This window comes from Triticum dicoccoides, chromosome 4B, assembly GCF_002162155.2.
Source record: "Triticum dicoccoides isolate Atlit2015 ecotype Zavitan chromosome 4B, WEW_v2.0, whole genome shotgun sequence".
Classification (NCBI taxonomy): Eukaryota; Viridiplantae; Streptophyta; class Magnoliopsida; order Poales; family Poaceae; genus Triticum; species Triticum dicoccoides.
Genome location: NC_041387.1, coordinates 445,107,587 through 445,121,265, shown reverse-complemented (window position 1 = coordinate 445,121,265; position 13,679 = coordinate 445,107,587). Strand labels below are relative to the sequence as shown.

General features: G+C 51.2%; 1 protein-coding gene across 1 annotated transcript; it reads right to left on the bottom strand.

The window, feature by feature from the left end:
- Positions 1-1,018: 1,018 nt before the first annotated feature.
- Positions 1,019-1,591, bottom strand: LOC119292732 (zinc finger protein ZAT5-like). The gene has a single exon (XM_037571458.1). The coding sequence runs from the start codon at positions 1,589-1,591 to the stop codon at positions 1,019-1,021; it is 573 nt and encodes a 190-aa protein (XP_037427355.1).
- Between the last annotated feature and the right edge of the window lie 12,088 nt (positions 1,592-13,679).

The window sequence follows — 13,679 nt, the reverse complement described above, 5'->3', positions numbered from 1 at the left end:
TGACAAAAAATAAGAAAGGCTAAGTTAAGTTTTTCAGGATAAAAAAATAGTCTTCTTGTTTTCTGCCCTGACCCTGGGCGACTAGGGCAAACTTTCCCCTCTAGACTTCACTGACGATCATGTGGATTCGCCTCTCCTCTACTTGCCGCTCCGGCAGCCGGCGGTTGGAGAATCTCGGTGCCTCCGCTCCAGTTAGTAGTTTAGGTTATGATTTTTTAGTCCTTGTAGGTGCAGCAATCAAGCGGATGGCGACACTTCTTTTTCGAGTTTTTCTTCCAGGCTTCGACCCTCCTTGAGTTTGACCGTATGGACGTAGTCGACGGAGCTCCGTTGTAGATTCCCGCCGCCTCCTTGGAGCGGTGAGGTTAGAATTTCTCGTCATGTGGCGAAATTTGATATTAAGTGCTTCAGATCTATGTAAGAGTTTAATGGTGACGATTGCGGCTACAGGGCGCTAGTCCTTAGGGGCACGTGAAGAGACTTCTAGGCTAATATCGACAAGGTCACGTTGGCTCTGGTAGGGGAGCGGCGACAATGACGCATCAACGGCAGTCTCAAAATCTCGATGTAATTTTTATTATGTCTGAGATGATTTGTACTATTTTCAATGAACTTTTATACTCACCCTCCGATTCATATTAATTGTCACAAACTTAGTACAGAGTTAGTTTAAAAACAAAGACTAGGCAGGAGCTGCTTTGTTGGTGATTTAGATATGTAGCAGAAGAGTCAGGTCCGCTGCCTTCATGTCCTTCGCCTTCCCCATCGGTGGCTACGACTCAAAAGTCACAACACATGTGACGGTGGACACCGGCTTCATCAGGAAACGTGTCGGGGACAGCAGTTCAGCACATCCGATTGGGGCACGACCTCCCCCACACCGGCGGAGCTGGCTCTTGATTGCCGGCGTCTGCGTGAACAGGCGTCAGCGCAGGCAGTTCGTCATGCGCCTGCTGCACGCCGGCCATGCATGGTGTAGCGACGAAGGCTCTGGCGACGTAAATATCTTGTGTTGATTTCAACGTCGGAAGTCAACCACCATGGGAAACTGCATTTCCACGGCGAGCCCCAGCTTGGCACGATCGGCCGGCTCCTCCTCCTCCAGTGCCAGAGCCGGCATGTTCAGGTCGATCATCAGTCCGGCTGCCACCGCCGTTGTCTTCTTCTTGCCGTGGTCTCTCGGACCGAGGTCGAGGTCGAGGCTGAGGCCACGCTCGACGCCAGCCCCTGCGGCCGCGACGGCGCGGTGGCGGCGCATGTGGCCACCGAGCGCCTGGCCGACGGCGAACTCGAGCCCGCAGATGGAGCAGCCGTGCACCTTGGGCTTGGGCGGCTCGCCGTCAGCCAGTCGCGGCTTCTTGTGGCTGGCCCGGTGCCCGCCGAGCGCCTGGAAGGACGAGAACCGCCGGTTGCAGGTCTTGCACTCGAACACCCTCTCCGGCGGCGCGGGCCCGGCAATGCCGTGGTGACCGTGGGTGTTGTGGTGGCCGGAGAAGATCACGAGGATGCGCGCCATGTCGCCGCCGTCCAGGTCCATCAGGCTCACGGAGGTTGTTTCAGCTTGCTGCCTAGACCTCTTCCCATGGGCCATGGTGCAAATCAGACGACCAGGCTAGCAACTGAGACGAAGCTAGGAGAAGCAAAAATGTCTGAGACAGATGATCAGGAGTTTCCGGATGCGTCTGAATGAGGGAAAAGAAGTGAAGATCTGGCGCGTACTTATAGCCATGGAAGTCCACTGTCGCATGCCAAGCGCGACGATGTGTTAATCAAATCATACTCCGTTCTATTTGTTACATATATAGACATATTTTAGAATGCAGATTAACTCTTTTTTTTTAAAACATAGATTGACTCATTTTGTTTCGTATGTAGTCATTTATTAAAATCTTTAAAAAGCTAAATATTTAGAAACGGAGGAAATAGTAAAATACTAGTGCGGTACCGCAGTGACGACATGCATTGGGACAAGCGAAGAGAAGAGAGGAGGAGGAGGGATCGATCGATCTCAGCGGCCGCGCGGTGAGCCGAAACCGTTCCATTCCACGCGCTAGCTCGTCTTGTACCGCAGTGCGACACTGACCGTGCTGACTGACAAGGCTAGGTCATTCTCCCCCGATTCCAAGCGAGCCAGCTGCTTCTGTTGCCGGTTTGGAGCGGTCGTTGGGACTTGAGATCGAAGCCTTGGCAAGCAACTGGGACTTTCGTGATCGGTACGTACTAGTGTATATCTGAAGAGTGAGGCCTCTGAATACTTATGTCCTCTGGTGAGTTCACGGCTCTGGAGCTTTCCGTTTGAGAGACGTGCGCTTGCAAGCCTGACCATTCATCGTCCTAACTTTTTTGGCCGCATGCATCTTCCACATGCAGAGGCCGGGGGCATCCTTCTTTTAAAAAAGAAATATCAATAGGTATATACACGTGGCCGAAAGTAGAAGAATGAATTTCATTCGAAGTTTTTACTCAGGTTTGGGCCCTTCTCATCATGAAGGCAACACTCTACTCCTGCTGAGTCTGGATTGATGTATGTGTCGCCATGTGAAAGAGGATTAGCATGTCTAACTGATTCCTAATAAAACGTTAGAGAAGGATAAATTTGGGTTTTCTCCTCTAGCCGGCAACTAACTGAATCCTTAAAACCTTCAATGGAGGATATTTTTTACTCCGTGGCAGCCGCGATCCTTGAATATACTCGGTCGCCCGCTTGTCGAGTAAAAATTTCCCACGCCCCATCTCTCCTCTTCTTCGATTCTGCCGCGGCCCAAGCCCCACCAGGGCGCACCTATCCCCACCTCCATCCACTCCGTCGCCGCCCCCACCATTGATAATGACCGCATCTAGCCGCCGCTCCCGCCACCCATCCCCCGAGCGAATCGACATCGCCACACGTTGTCCCGAGCCCTTGGTCGTGGTGCTTCTTCCTCCCACGCCGATGGATCCCGCTTCCCCGACCTCCCACCACCGCCGCTGCCATGGAGGAATACCTCGGCATGCGGCAGGGTCGGTGAGGGAGTTCCGGACTAGGGGGTGTCCGGATAGCCGAACTATCATCATCGGCCGGACTCCCAGACAATGAAGATACAAGATTGAAGACTTCGTCCCGTGTCCGGATGGGACTTTCCTTGGCGTGGAAGGCAAGCTTGGCGATACGGATATGTAGATTTCCTACCATTGTAACCGACTCTGTGTAACCCTAGCCCTCTCCGGTGTCTATATAAACCGGATGGCTTTAGTCCATAGGACGAACAACAATCATACCATAGGCTAGCTTCTAGGGTTTAGCCTCCTTGATCTCGTGGTAGATCCACTCTTGTAACACACATCATCAATATTAATCAAGCAGGACGTAGGGTTTTACCTCCATCAAGAGGGCCCGAACCTGGGTAAAACATCGTGTCCCTTGTCTCCTGTTACCATCCGCCTAGACGCACAGTTCGGGACCCCCTACCCGAGATCCGCCGGTTTTGACACCGACATTGGTGCTTTCATTGAGAGTTCCTCTGTGTCGTCACCAATAGGCTCGATGGCTTCTTCGACCATCATCAACGACGCAGTCCAGGGTGAGACCTTTCTCCCCGGACAGATCTTCGTATTCGGCGGCTTTGCACTGCGGGCCAATTCGCTTGGCCGTCTGGAGCAGATCGAAAGCTACGCCCCTGGCCGTCGGGTCAGATTTGGAAGTTTGAACTTCACGGCCGACATCCGCGGGGACTTGATCCTCGATGGATTCGAGCCACAGCCGAGCGTGCCGCACTGTCACGGCGAGCATGATTTAGCTCTGCAGCCGGACAGTACCCTGGAGGCCGCACCCGAACCCGCTCCGATCTTCAATTCGGAGCCGGCTGCGCAGATCGAGGACGGATGGCTAGACACCGCCGCGGGGGTTGCAACCTCTACGGCGATAGAGCCGAACAATGACCTTGTCCCTCATGAAGCTCGTGACTCCGAGGTGCCGGACTCCGAACCTCCCGCGCCCCCTCCGATCGAATCCGATTGGGCGCCGATCATGGAGTTCACAGCAGCGGACATCTTTCAACGCTCACCTTTCGGCGACATCTTAAGTTCGCTAAAGTATTTCTCGTTATCAGGAGAGCCCTGGCCGGACTGCGGCCAGGACAGTTGGGATGCGGACGATGAAGAAATTCAAAGCCCACCCACCACCCAATTAATAGCCACTGTCGACAATCTAACCGACATGCTAAACTATGACTCCGAAGACATCAACGGTATGGACGACGATGCCGGAGACGATCAAGAACCAGCGCCCACTAGGCACGGGAAAGCCACCCCAACTCACGACGTATACATGGTGGATACACCAAGAGGAAGCGATAATAAGGAAAAACGGGACGTGGCGAAGGACAACTCCCCCAACAAACAACCAAAACGGCGACGCAAGCGCCGCCCAAAGACCGCCCTCGATAAAAACAGCACCCATACGGACCCGGCCCTAGAGCAGGGCAAAGCAGTGGACGACGCACATGTCAACAAGCAGCCAGCCGGACATGAACTCGACAAGCAACCCATCCCCGGCGAAGATGATCTCACATCACCAAAGCATAGGAATCTTCATAAAAGGCTCGTCACCACTGCAAGAAGTTTGAAGAAGCAAAAGCAGAAGCTCAAAACAGTGGAGGACGCACTCAGAATGAGATGGAGCAAAGTACTCAACAGCGCAGATAAACATGGCGCTAGTCACCAGACAAAGAGCTACTCAAAGCGCAAGCTGTTGCCCGAATTTGACGAGGAGGCCTTAGAGCCCCCGCAGTCAAAAAAGAAAGAAGCCGCCTGGCCGGATAGACGACCAGATGACAGGCCAAGAGCAACAAGGGGCGCCGCACACAAGCCGGCACACGATCAGCATAAAGATCCTCGGAAAAAGGATGACCCAGTCAGATCTATTTATGGGCCAAAAAAGAAGACTTCAGGAAGCAACATAACCCGCCGAGCATTCGAAGACAACAGCACACCCAAATACAAGGGCGCCGCACACCCACTATGTTTCACCGACGAGGTACTGGATCATGGATTTCCAGCGGGATTCAAACCCGTAAACATAGAAGCATATGACGGAACAACAGACCCCAGAGTCTGGATTGAGGATTACATCCTACATATACATATGGCCAGAGGAGACGATCTCCATGCCATAAAATACCTACCCCTCAAGCTCAAAGGGCCAGCTCGGCATTGGCTTAAAAGCCTACCAGAAAATACCATTGGAAGTTGGGAAGAGCTTGAGGATGTGTTTCGAGCAAATTTTCAGGGGACCTATGTCCGTCCTCCGGATGCAGACGATTTAAGTCACATAACTCAACAGCCCGAAGAGTCAGCATGCAAATTCTGGAACAAGTTCCTCACTAAAAAGAACCAAATAGTCGACTGTCCGGACGCTAAAGCCTTAGCAGCCTTTAAACACAACGTCCGAGACGAATGGCTTGCCAGACACCTCGTCCAGGAAAAACCAAGAACAATGGCCGCACTAACAAGCCTCATGACCCGCTTTTGCGCGGGGGAAGACAGCTGGCTGGCTAGGTGCAGCACCAGCGACCCAAGTACATCCGAAGTTAGGGATGGAAATGGGAAATCACGACGCAGAAAAGATCAGCGCCGGAATAAGGAAAATGGCCCGAATAGTACGGCGGTCAACGCCGGATTCAAAAGCTCTCAGCCGAACAACAAAACACTGCCACTCAAGGACAACAGTGACGAGCTATCCAACCTAACCAAGATTCTGGATAGACTATGTCAAATACATGGTACCTCCGGGAAGCCTGCAAACCATACCCACAGAGATTGTTGGGTCTTCAAACAGTCCGGCCGACTTAATGCCGAACACAAGGGGCTCGACACACCAAGCGAAAGTGACGAAACCCAAAAGCAGCACTCCGGAAAACAGAAGACTTTCCCACTAGAAGTCAAAACAGTGAACTCACTTCATGTAATAACACGAAAAGACAGCGCGGCACCTGCAATACCAGGACACCGCCCGCCGAATGGGGATAGACCCTACCAAAATTCGCCATAGCAGCACTTCCTTCAAAGGAGTGACGACAGGCCTTTAAGCCAATTATACAGGCTCTGTACCACTAGAGGTTGTGTTTGGTTCATCCGACAACCTCCGTCGCGAAAAGCTCACTCTCCATCGCCCCATTCAAACAGTAGCCCTTAAGCACTATTGGGGCGCGCAACTATCGCCAGCCCTAATGCAATACCACATTATGCGTTTTTTACGCTTAAGAATGCCCGGTCAACGTGGCATAATTTCATTAAAAAGTAACTCCGAGTGTTCCTCGACCATGGAGAACATGAGACTGCTTCAACAGCCACACACTAATCAGACCTTGCAGGTCAAAGCCCCTAAAAACAGGTCATTCAGACCTCGGACATGGTTAGGCGAGTCCGGCGTAACTAAACAAGGGGCTTCCCAGCCGCATACCCCCTTTATAAGGGGCCGCGTGTATAAATGATGAGAGCCAATAAAGCTCAAATTTCTTCATTTTATTCTATTTTAATACAACTTCTGCACGATATTTCTTGGAAACTAAGTCCTTCTCTTTTACAGATGAAGCACGTGCTACACCCATCCAGGATACAGCACAACGGAGACACAGGCGCAGACGTGCAGCAAGGACCCGTTGCAAGGATTCTTTTCAGATTAAGACCCTGCGTAAACCTTTCTTACTGTCTCTTGTTGATACACATCCCCCGGTTTCCCACCATAGCCGAGGAGGAGGCTGGCGTTTTGGCATCCGCCGCGTCAGAAGTTCCCGCCTGTACCTGGACACAAGGAGCTTAGGGCATTGTTCTGCCCGGTATCATAAAGACCGAACACCTCAGGGAGTGTTCGGCGTCTCGAGTTAGGCCTTATATGCATCAGCTCCGAATCATGTCTTTGGTCAAATGTTGGGTTTGCCCGGCTCCTGTGTTTTGCTGCCTTACGTTCTGCATCATCGGCTAACGCGGCACCAGGAGAACTACTGCGATTGTGCCCCGGTTCGGCCGGGCGAGCACCTCAGTAGAGAAAGCCGAAAACTGACTGTCATGATATAGTGAGAGACTGGTCAACCACTCGATCGACCATTGGAATGTTTAGAATTCCTCCGCTTTGACGAAGGACAGCTTCCCGGTCACGCACATACGCGCCCCGAGTTTGGGAAGAGCGGTGCCACCAGGGGCTATATAGTAGCCCCACATTCGAGCTCCTATGGCTAAGTGAAAGTGATAAAGCATTATAGTCCGGTTGCCTAGTTTGCTATGCTATCACCTCCTTAAAAGGACCAAGACATTGGATTAAGTGTGAAAAAGCGCTTTTCTTTTTGCAAACACCCCCGCACCATGTGCGTGGGGGCTGAAGCCAAAGACTGCAACTTTCAGGTTATTCATACATATACGGCCGCACAGGAGATAGTTCAATACTTGAACGCACAAGTATAAAAAGCTATTGCATTATAAACTTGATCTCAGAAATCATACATGTCATTCAAACATAACATCTTTCAAGCACTGCGACTCTATTAAATGAGCGCCCTGCAGGACTTCCTCAAAATAGTGCTCGGTGGGGAATCGGCTTCTGTCCGAACCCCGGGATGAAACAGCAGTGGCATCCATCTCCGCCCAGTATGTCTTACCACGGGCGAGAGCCATCCGTGCACCTTTTATGCATGCCGACCGCTTCATCGCCCCAATATGCGGCACCGCCCCAAGGAATTGCTGCAACAAGCCAAAATAACTCTTTGGCTTGGGCCCTTTCGGCCATAGATGAGCGACTACATCCGTCATGGCAAGTCCGGACAGTCTATTCAGCTCAGCCCACTCAACCAGCCGATCACTCAACGGAAGTGGACGCTCCGGACTATGGAATTGAGACCAGAAAAGCTCTTCCATTTCGTGATCCTTCTGGCTTCGAAAGTGCACGACTGCGTCCGCCACACTCGCCGCCAAGTCCAAATAAGGATCCTCCGCACCGTACAATCGGCCCAGCTGAGCATACTTCGGATCGTGAACTTCCTACGCAGCATAAAGGGCTTTCCAGCCACAATGTCTCCGACCTGACGCAGTTCCTCCTTCATAGCCTGCATCGCACTACGAGCATCCTTGGCTTCGGCGTCGGCCTTCTTCAGGTCCTCTTGCTCCGCTCGGCGTTCTCTTTCAAGAACCTCCAGGCGGTCGGTAGCAACTTTTAATTTCGTGGCTATTCCAGCCATCTCCTCCCTGCTTTGGCAGTGAGCAGCCTTCTCGGCTTCTAGCTCTTTCGCTGCCTTCGAGGCAGCCGCCTCGCTTTTTCTGGCTTGCTCCTTGGCCCGAGAAAGTTCTGCTCGAAGGCCTTCCAAGCAGCAGCACTATCTGCATCAGGCATACAAATTGTAAGGAATGGGCGTCAGCTCCCTTACTAGGCGACCGCAGAGCAACCACATACCTTGTGACTCATCAAGTCGTTTATTGACCAGCGAGATGTCCGCATCCGCAACGTCGAGTTGCCTCTTAAGCTCGGCAACTCCATCAGTCCGGCTGGCCACCGAACGTTCCGCCACCTGCATAGGAAAGGAGACATTCTATAACTGAGACTATGATCCTCGGCACGCTGCCGTTTTCGGCAGCATACCAAGTCTCATGGGCTACTATCTATACAGGGCGCACTTCATGTGCAAAAACTGTCAAAAGGTATATCATTTTTTGCGTACCTCAAATCCCGTCAGCAAACTTCCGATGGCCTCACACAACCCGCTTTCGGCGGACGAGATCCTCTCAATCACCATACTCATTAATGTGCAGTGATCTTCTGAGATGGACGCCCTCTTAAGCAAATCCTGCAGCTCCACCGGCCGTACTCCAATGGGTGCCAAACTCTCTGGCCCCGCTGGACTCGGGGAGACCCTCCGTGATGACACCTCAGGGTCGTCTGCCCCGCATGATGGGGCGGCAGATGGAGGCGTTTCACTCTCCATCATCTCCGTACGAAGGTCTCCCGAAGATGAGCTGTGCTGAGATGGGCTGAGATCCGAACTACAAGGTGAAAACTTCGGTTACCCTTAGAAATTAAACATGGATGTTCACTATTACAAAATTCCCCCTTTTTACTTACGGCTCGCTAGAGGGGTGATTCCTCCGAGGAGACAGTACGGCCGGGGCTCTTCCCGGCACAGGACCTTCCGGTACAGATTTCTTTCCCCGCTTTGAGGCCTTGGCCTCCGGGTCTTCGGAAGCGGTCCTCTTCTCCCCCTGGAAGGAGGGACTCTCGATTCCTCCCTTACTAAAAGCCTCCGTGGCTGAGGTGGTAGTTCCCCTGTGCCCTTCTTCGCCCTCCTCCGAAGGTGCAACCTCTAACATTTTGATTAACACGGGATCCTGCGTGTTCTCGGGGAGGAGGGTCGGACACCGTATCCGTTTTGCTTGCGCTATCCACTCCTGTCCAAGGGATAGCTGGTTAAAAGGCAAAACCACAGTAAAAAAATGGATGATGTGTCCGGACACAGGGCTACTTACTTGAGTATCCGGGCGATTGCAGCTTAGGCCATCATCCTCGGTCAATTCCGGACGCATCTCTTGCGATTTGAAGAACAGTTTGTACATCTCCGCGGGTGTCAAACCCATGAAGTGTTGAAGAGCTCATGGCCCCTCCGGATTAAATTCCCACAGGTGGAGGGGGCGATGTTTGCAGGGCAGTAGGCGCCGGATCAACATAACCTGTACCACTACGGCCAGATTGATCTCCCTTTCTTGGAGGCCTCGAATCCGGTCCTGCAACAGGGGAACGTCCTTGGACGGCCCCCAGTCACGCCCCTTGTTGACCCATGACGTCAGCCGTTGTGGAGGGCCCGAGCGGAAGACGGGCGGCAGCCTCTGCCTGCTGCCCCTGGGAGCGGTGATATAGAACCACTCCTGTTGCCACAAGCCGAGCTCCTCCTGAAAAGAGCCCTTGGGCCATGGAGCATCGGCCCTCTTACTTATAACCGCCCTGCCGCACTCTGCCTGACGCCCCTCAATCACCTTCGGCTCCATGTTGAAGGTTTTGAGCCACAAGCCGAAGTGAGGGGTAGTGCGGAGGAAGGCTTCACAGACGACAATGAATGATGAGATGTGGAGGATGGACTCCGGAGTCAAGTCATGGAATTCCAGCCCATAGTAAAACATGAGCCCCCTCACGAAGGGATCCGTCGGGAAGCCTAAACCCCGATGGAGGTGAGACACGAACACGACGCTCTCGCCAAGCTTGGGAGTAGGAATAACTTTCCCTCGGGCAGGCAGCCTATGCGAAATCTCGTAGGTTAAGTACCTGGCGTCTCTTAGCTTTAGCACGTCCTCTTTCGTGACGGAGGAGGGCATCCACCGGCCTCGTAGGTCGGGGCCGGACATTGTCGAAGATCGAAGGTACCCGAATATGGAGCCCTGGGTGTTGGAACTCGGGGCAAGGGGCGGATTCGATAGAGGATTGAAGGAAAAGGACGGGCCTTGGTCTCATTATAAAGAGGGAGAATACCAAGAGCCGTCCCCGTGACCGTTTGGAACCCGCCTTCGATGGAGGGGGCGTGGCAACAGACGCGGTTGGGTTACCCACGTCCGTATTGATGGGAATCCCGGAATAAGGGGAACACGATCTCTGCTTCGACAAGACGTGCCAAGGAAACTGCCTCGCTAAACGCGCTGAGGTGGAACAATAAAAACAATTTGAGTAAAGGCTTGGTAGTGGTGCGACGTCACGCCACAAAACACGTCAGCAGATTGAACTTGTGTAATGTTATTCTCTCTATGGTGGTACATGGAATTTATTTTGCAGAGCCGGACACTATCTTGGTGTTCACAATCTTCTATAAATTATTCGGAGGAAGAACCCGCCTTGCAATGCCGAAGACAACATGCGCGCCGGACTCGTCGTCATTGAAGCCTCGTTCAGGGGCTACTAAGGGAGTTCCGGACTAGGGGGTGTCCGGATAGCCGAACTATCATCATCGGCCGGACTCCCAGACTATGAAGATACAAGATTGAAGACTTCGTCCCGTGTCCGGGTGGGACTTTCCTTGGCGTGGAAGGCAAGCTTGGCGATACGGATATGTAGATTTCCTACCATTGTAACCGACTCTGTGTAACTCTAGCCCTTTCCGGTTTCTATATAAACCGGATGGCTTTAGCCCATAGGACGAACAACAATCATACCATAGGCTAGCTTCTAGGGTTTAGCCTCCTTGATCTCGCGGTAGATCCACTCTTGTAACACACATCATTAATATTAATCAAGCAGGACGTAGGGTTTTACCTCCATCAAGAGGGCCCGAACCTGGGTAAAACATCGTGTCCCTTGTCTCCCGTTACCATCCGCCTAGACGCACAGTTCGGGACCCCCTACCCGAGATCCGCCGGTTTTGATACTGACAGTCGGTGTGGGGGATGTGGGTCGCGAAGATCACCGGCCGCGACACCCACTAGCGCATTTGGGTCGGATCTCCTCACTCAGCGGTGCAGGCAGTGCGAGAATACAACATAGTGCCGGTCCAACTCCACTGTCCAATGCCCGCGCAACTTCCCCGATGGCCTGCCGCAGTTGGTGCCCATCGACCCCCGGGTAGCCATCACACGGGAGATGCGGGAATACCAGGAGGCTCGCGAGTGCCTAGAGGCAGAGCAAGCCGGCAAGGCGTACATGGCTTAGCTCCGCCACCTGTACCCGGAGCGTGTCGAGGTGGAGCGCCGACTGTACGAGTAGTACAAGGCTGGGCCGACAGAGGTCATCGACCTTTACTCTAGCGACTCCAACAATGACGACGGTGGCAACGGAGTGGTCTAGGGCGGTGTCGGCGACAAAGGCCATGGTGGTGGAGTTGGAGAAAATGCGTCGTTTACCAAATCGGACTGGAAGAGGTTGGAAAAGAGAGCGATAGGGAGTAGTTTTATTTAGTTTGTATGCAATCTAGTTTATTTTCATTTAAGTTATGTAAAATGTTTCGAATCAAGTTTTATGTAGTTGTCCGAATCAAATTTGCACCGAGTTTGTGTTGATTTTTTAAGGAGTTAAGTTTAGGTGATCGTTTCTAATAGAAAAAGTTAGGACAACAGATGATAGCGACTCGCCAAACTCGAATTGGCATAGACAGATCGGATCAAATAGCCTTTCTTCCATCAATAGAAATTGCTTTGATTTCGCAGTTAAAGAGGATGGTGGGGCAACCTCTCTATATCTGCGGGCCGACTGGCTAGCCCCAACGGTTCCATTCCAATAAATCCGACCTAATCCGCCGAGCTGGCTAACCAACTAATCCACTGAAGAACTTATTTCCCTGCGTCAGGACAAGAGTCCAAATCAACAAATGGAACATGAATATTGATCATAATGATATCATGGAAATGTTGCACGGAGCCATATATATAGAAATGAAATGACACTTTTCTAGAAGAGCAAATATGCTCCTTAAAGAATACTCGACAATATCCTCCTTTAAATTATAGGAGATAGTTAGGGATGCTCTAAGAGACAAGGAGATTGCATGTGTGATTGTCATATGCCCCTAGGCTGGTCCTGGCCTCGCCTTATAAGGAATGACAAGGCTTAGGTTACACAAACCTAGTCGAATCCTGCCAACCAAACTGTCCGAATGAATCTGTGGGTTCAAGTCTTGGAAGCCAAGTTGATGTGGCTTATGGAAGAAAGCCCACTGACGGGACGAGAGGCATGGGCCATAGCTGGGCCCGAAGGCTGACCTTTGAAGGAAATATGCCCTAGAGGCAATAATAAAGTTATTATTTATTTCCTCATATCATGATAAATGTTTATTATTCATGCTAGAATTGTATTAACTAGAAACATGATACATGTGTGAATACATAGACAAACTTAATGTCACTAGTATGCCTCTACTTGACTAGCTCATTAATCAAAGATGGTTATGTTTCCTAACCATAGACATGTGTTGTCATTTGATTAACGGGATCACATCATTAGGAGAATGATGTGATTGACTTGACCCATTCCGTTAGCTTAGCACTTGATCGTTTAGTATGTTGCTATTGCTTTCTTCATGACTTATACAAGTTCCTACAACTATGAGATTATGCAACTCCCGTTTACCAGAGGAACACTTTGTGTGCTACCAAACGTCACAACATAACTGGGTGATTATAAAGGAGCTCTATAGGTGTCTCCAAAGGTACATGTTGAGTTGGCGTATTTCGAGATTAGGTTTTGTCACTCTGATTGTCGGAGAGGTATCTCTGGGCCCTCTCGGTAATGCACATCACTATAAGCCTTGCAAGCAATGTAGCTAATGAGTTAGTTACGGAATGATGCATTACGTAACGAGTAAAGAGACTTGCCGGTAACGAGATTGAACTAGGTATTGGGATACCGACAATCGAATCTCGGGCAAGTAACATACCGATGACAAAAGGAACAACGTACGTTGTTATGCGGTTTGACCGATAAAGATCTTCGTAGAATATGTAGGAGCCAATATGAGCATCCAGGTTCCACTATTGGTTATTGACCGGAAACGGTTCTCGGTCATGTCTACATAGTTCTCGAACCCGTAGGTTCCGCACGCTTAAGGTTTCGTTGACAGTTTTATTATGAGTTTATGAGTTTTGATGTACCGAAGATTGCTTGAAGTCCCGGATTTGATCATGGACATGACGAGGAGTCTCGAAATGGTCGAGACATAAAGATCGATATATTGGACGACTATATTTGG

Coding starts and splice junctions, on each gene's coding strand:
- LOC119292732 (XM_037571458.1), bottom strand. CDS start 1,591: ATGGCCCATGGGAAGAGGTCTAGGCAGCAAGCTGAAACAACCTCCGTG.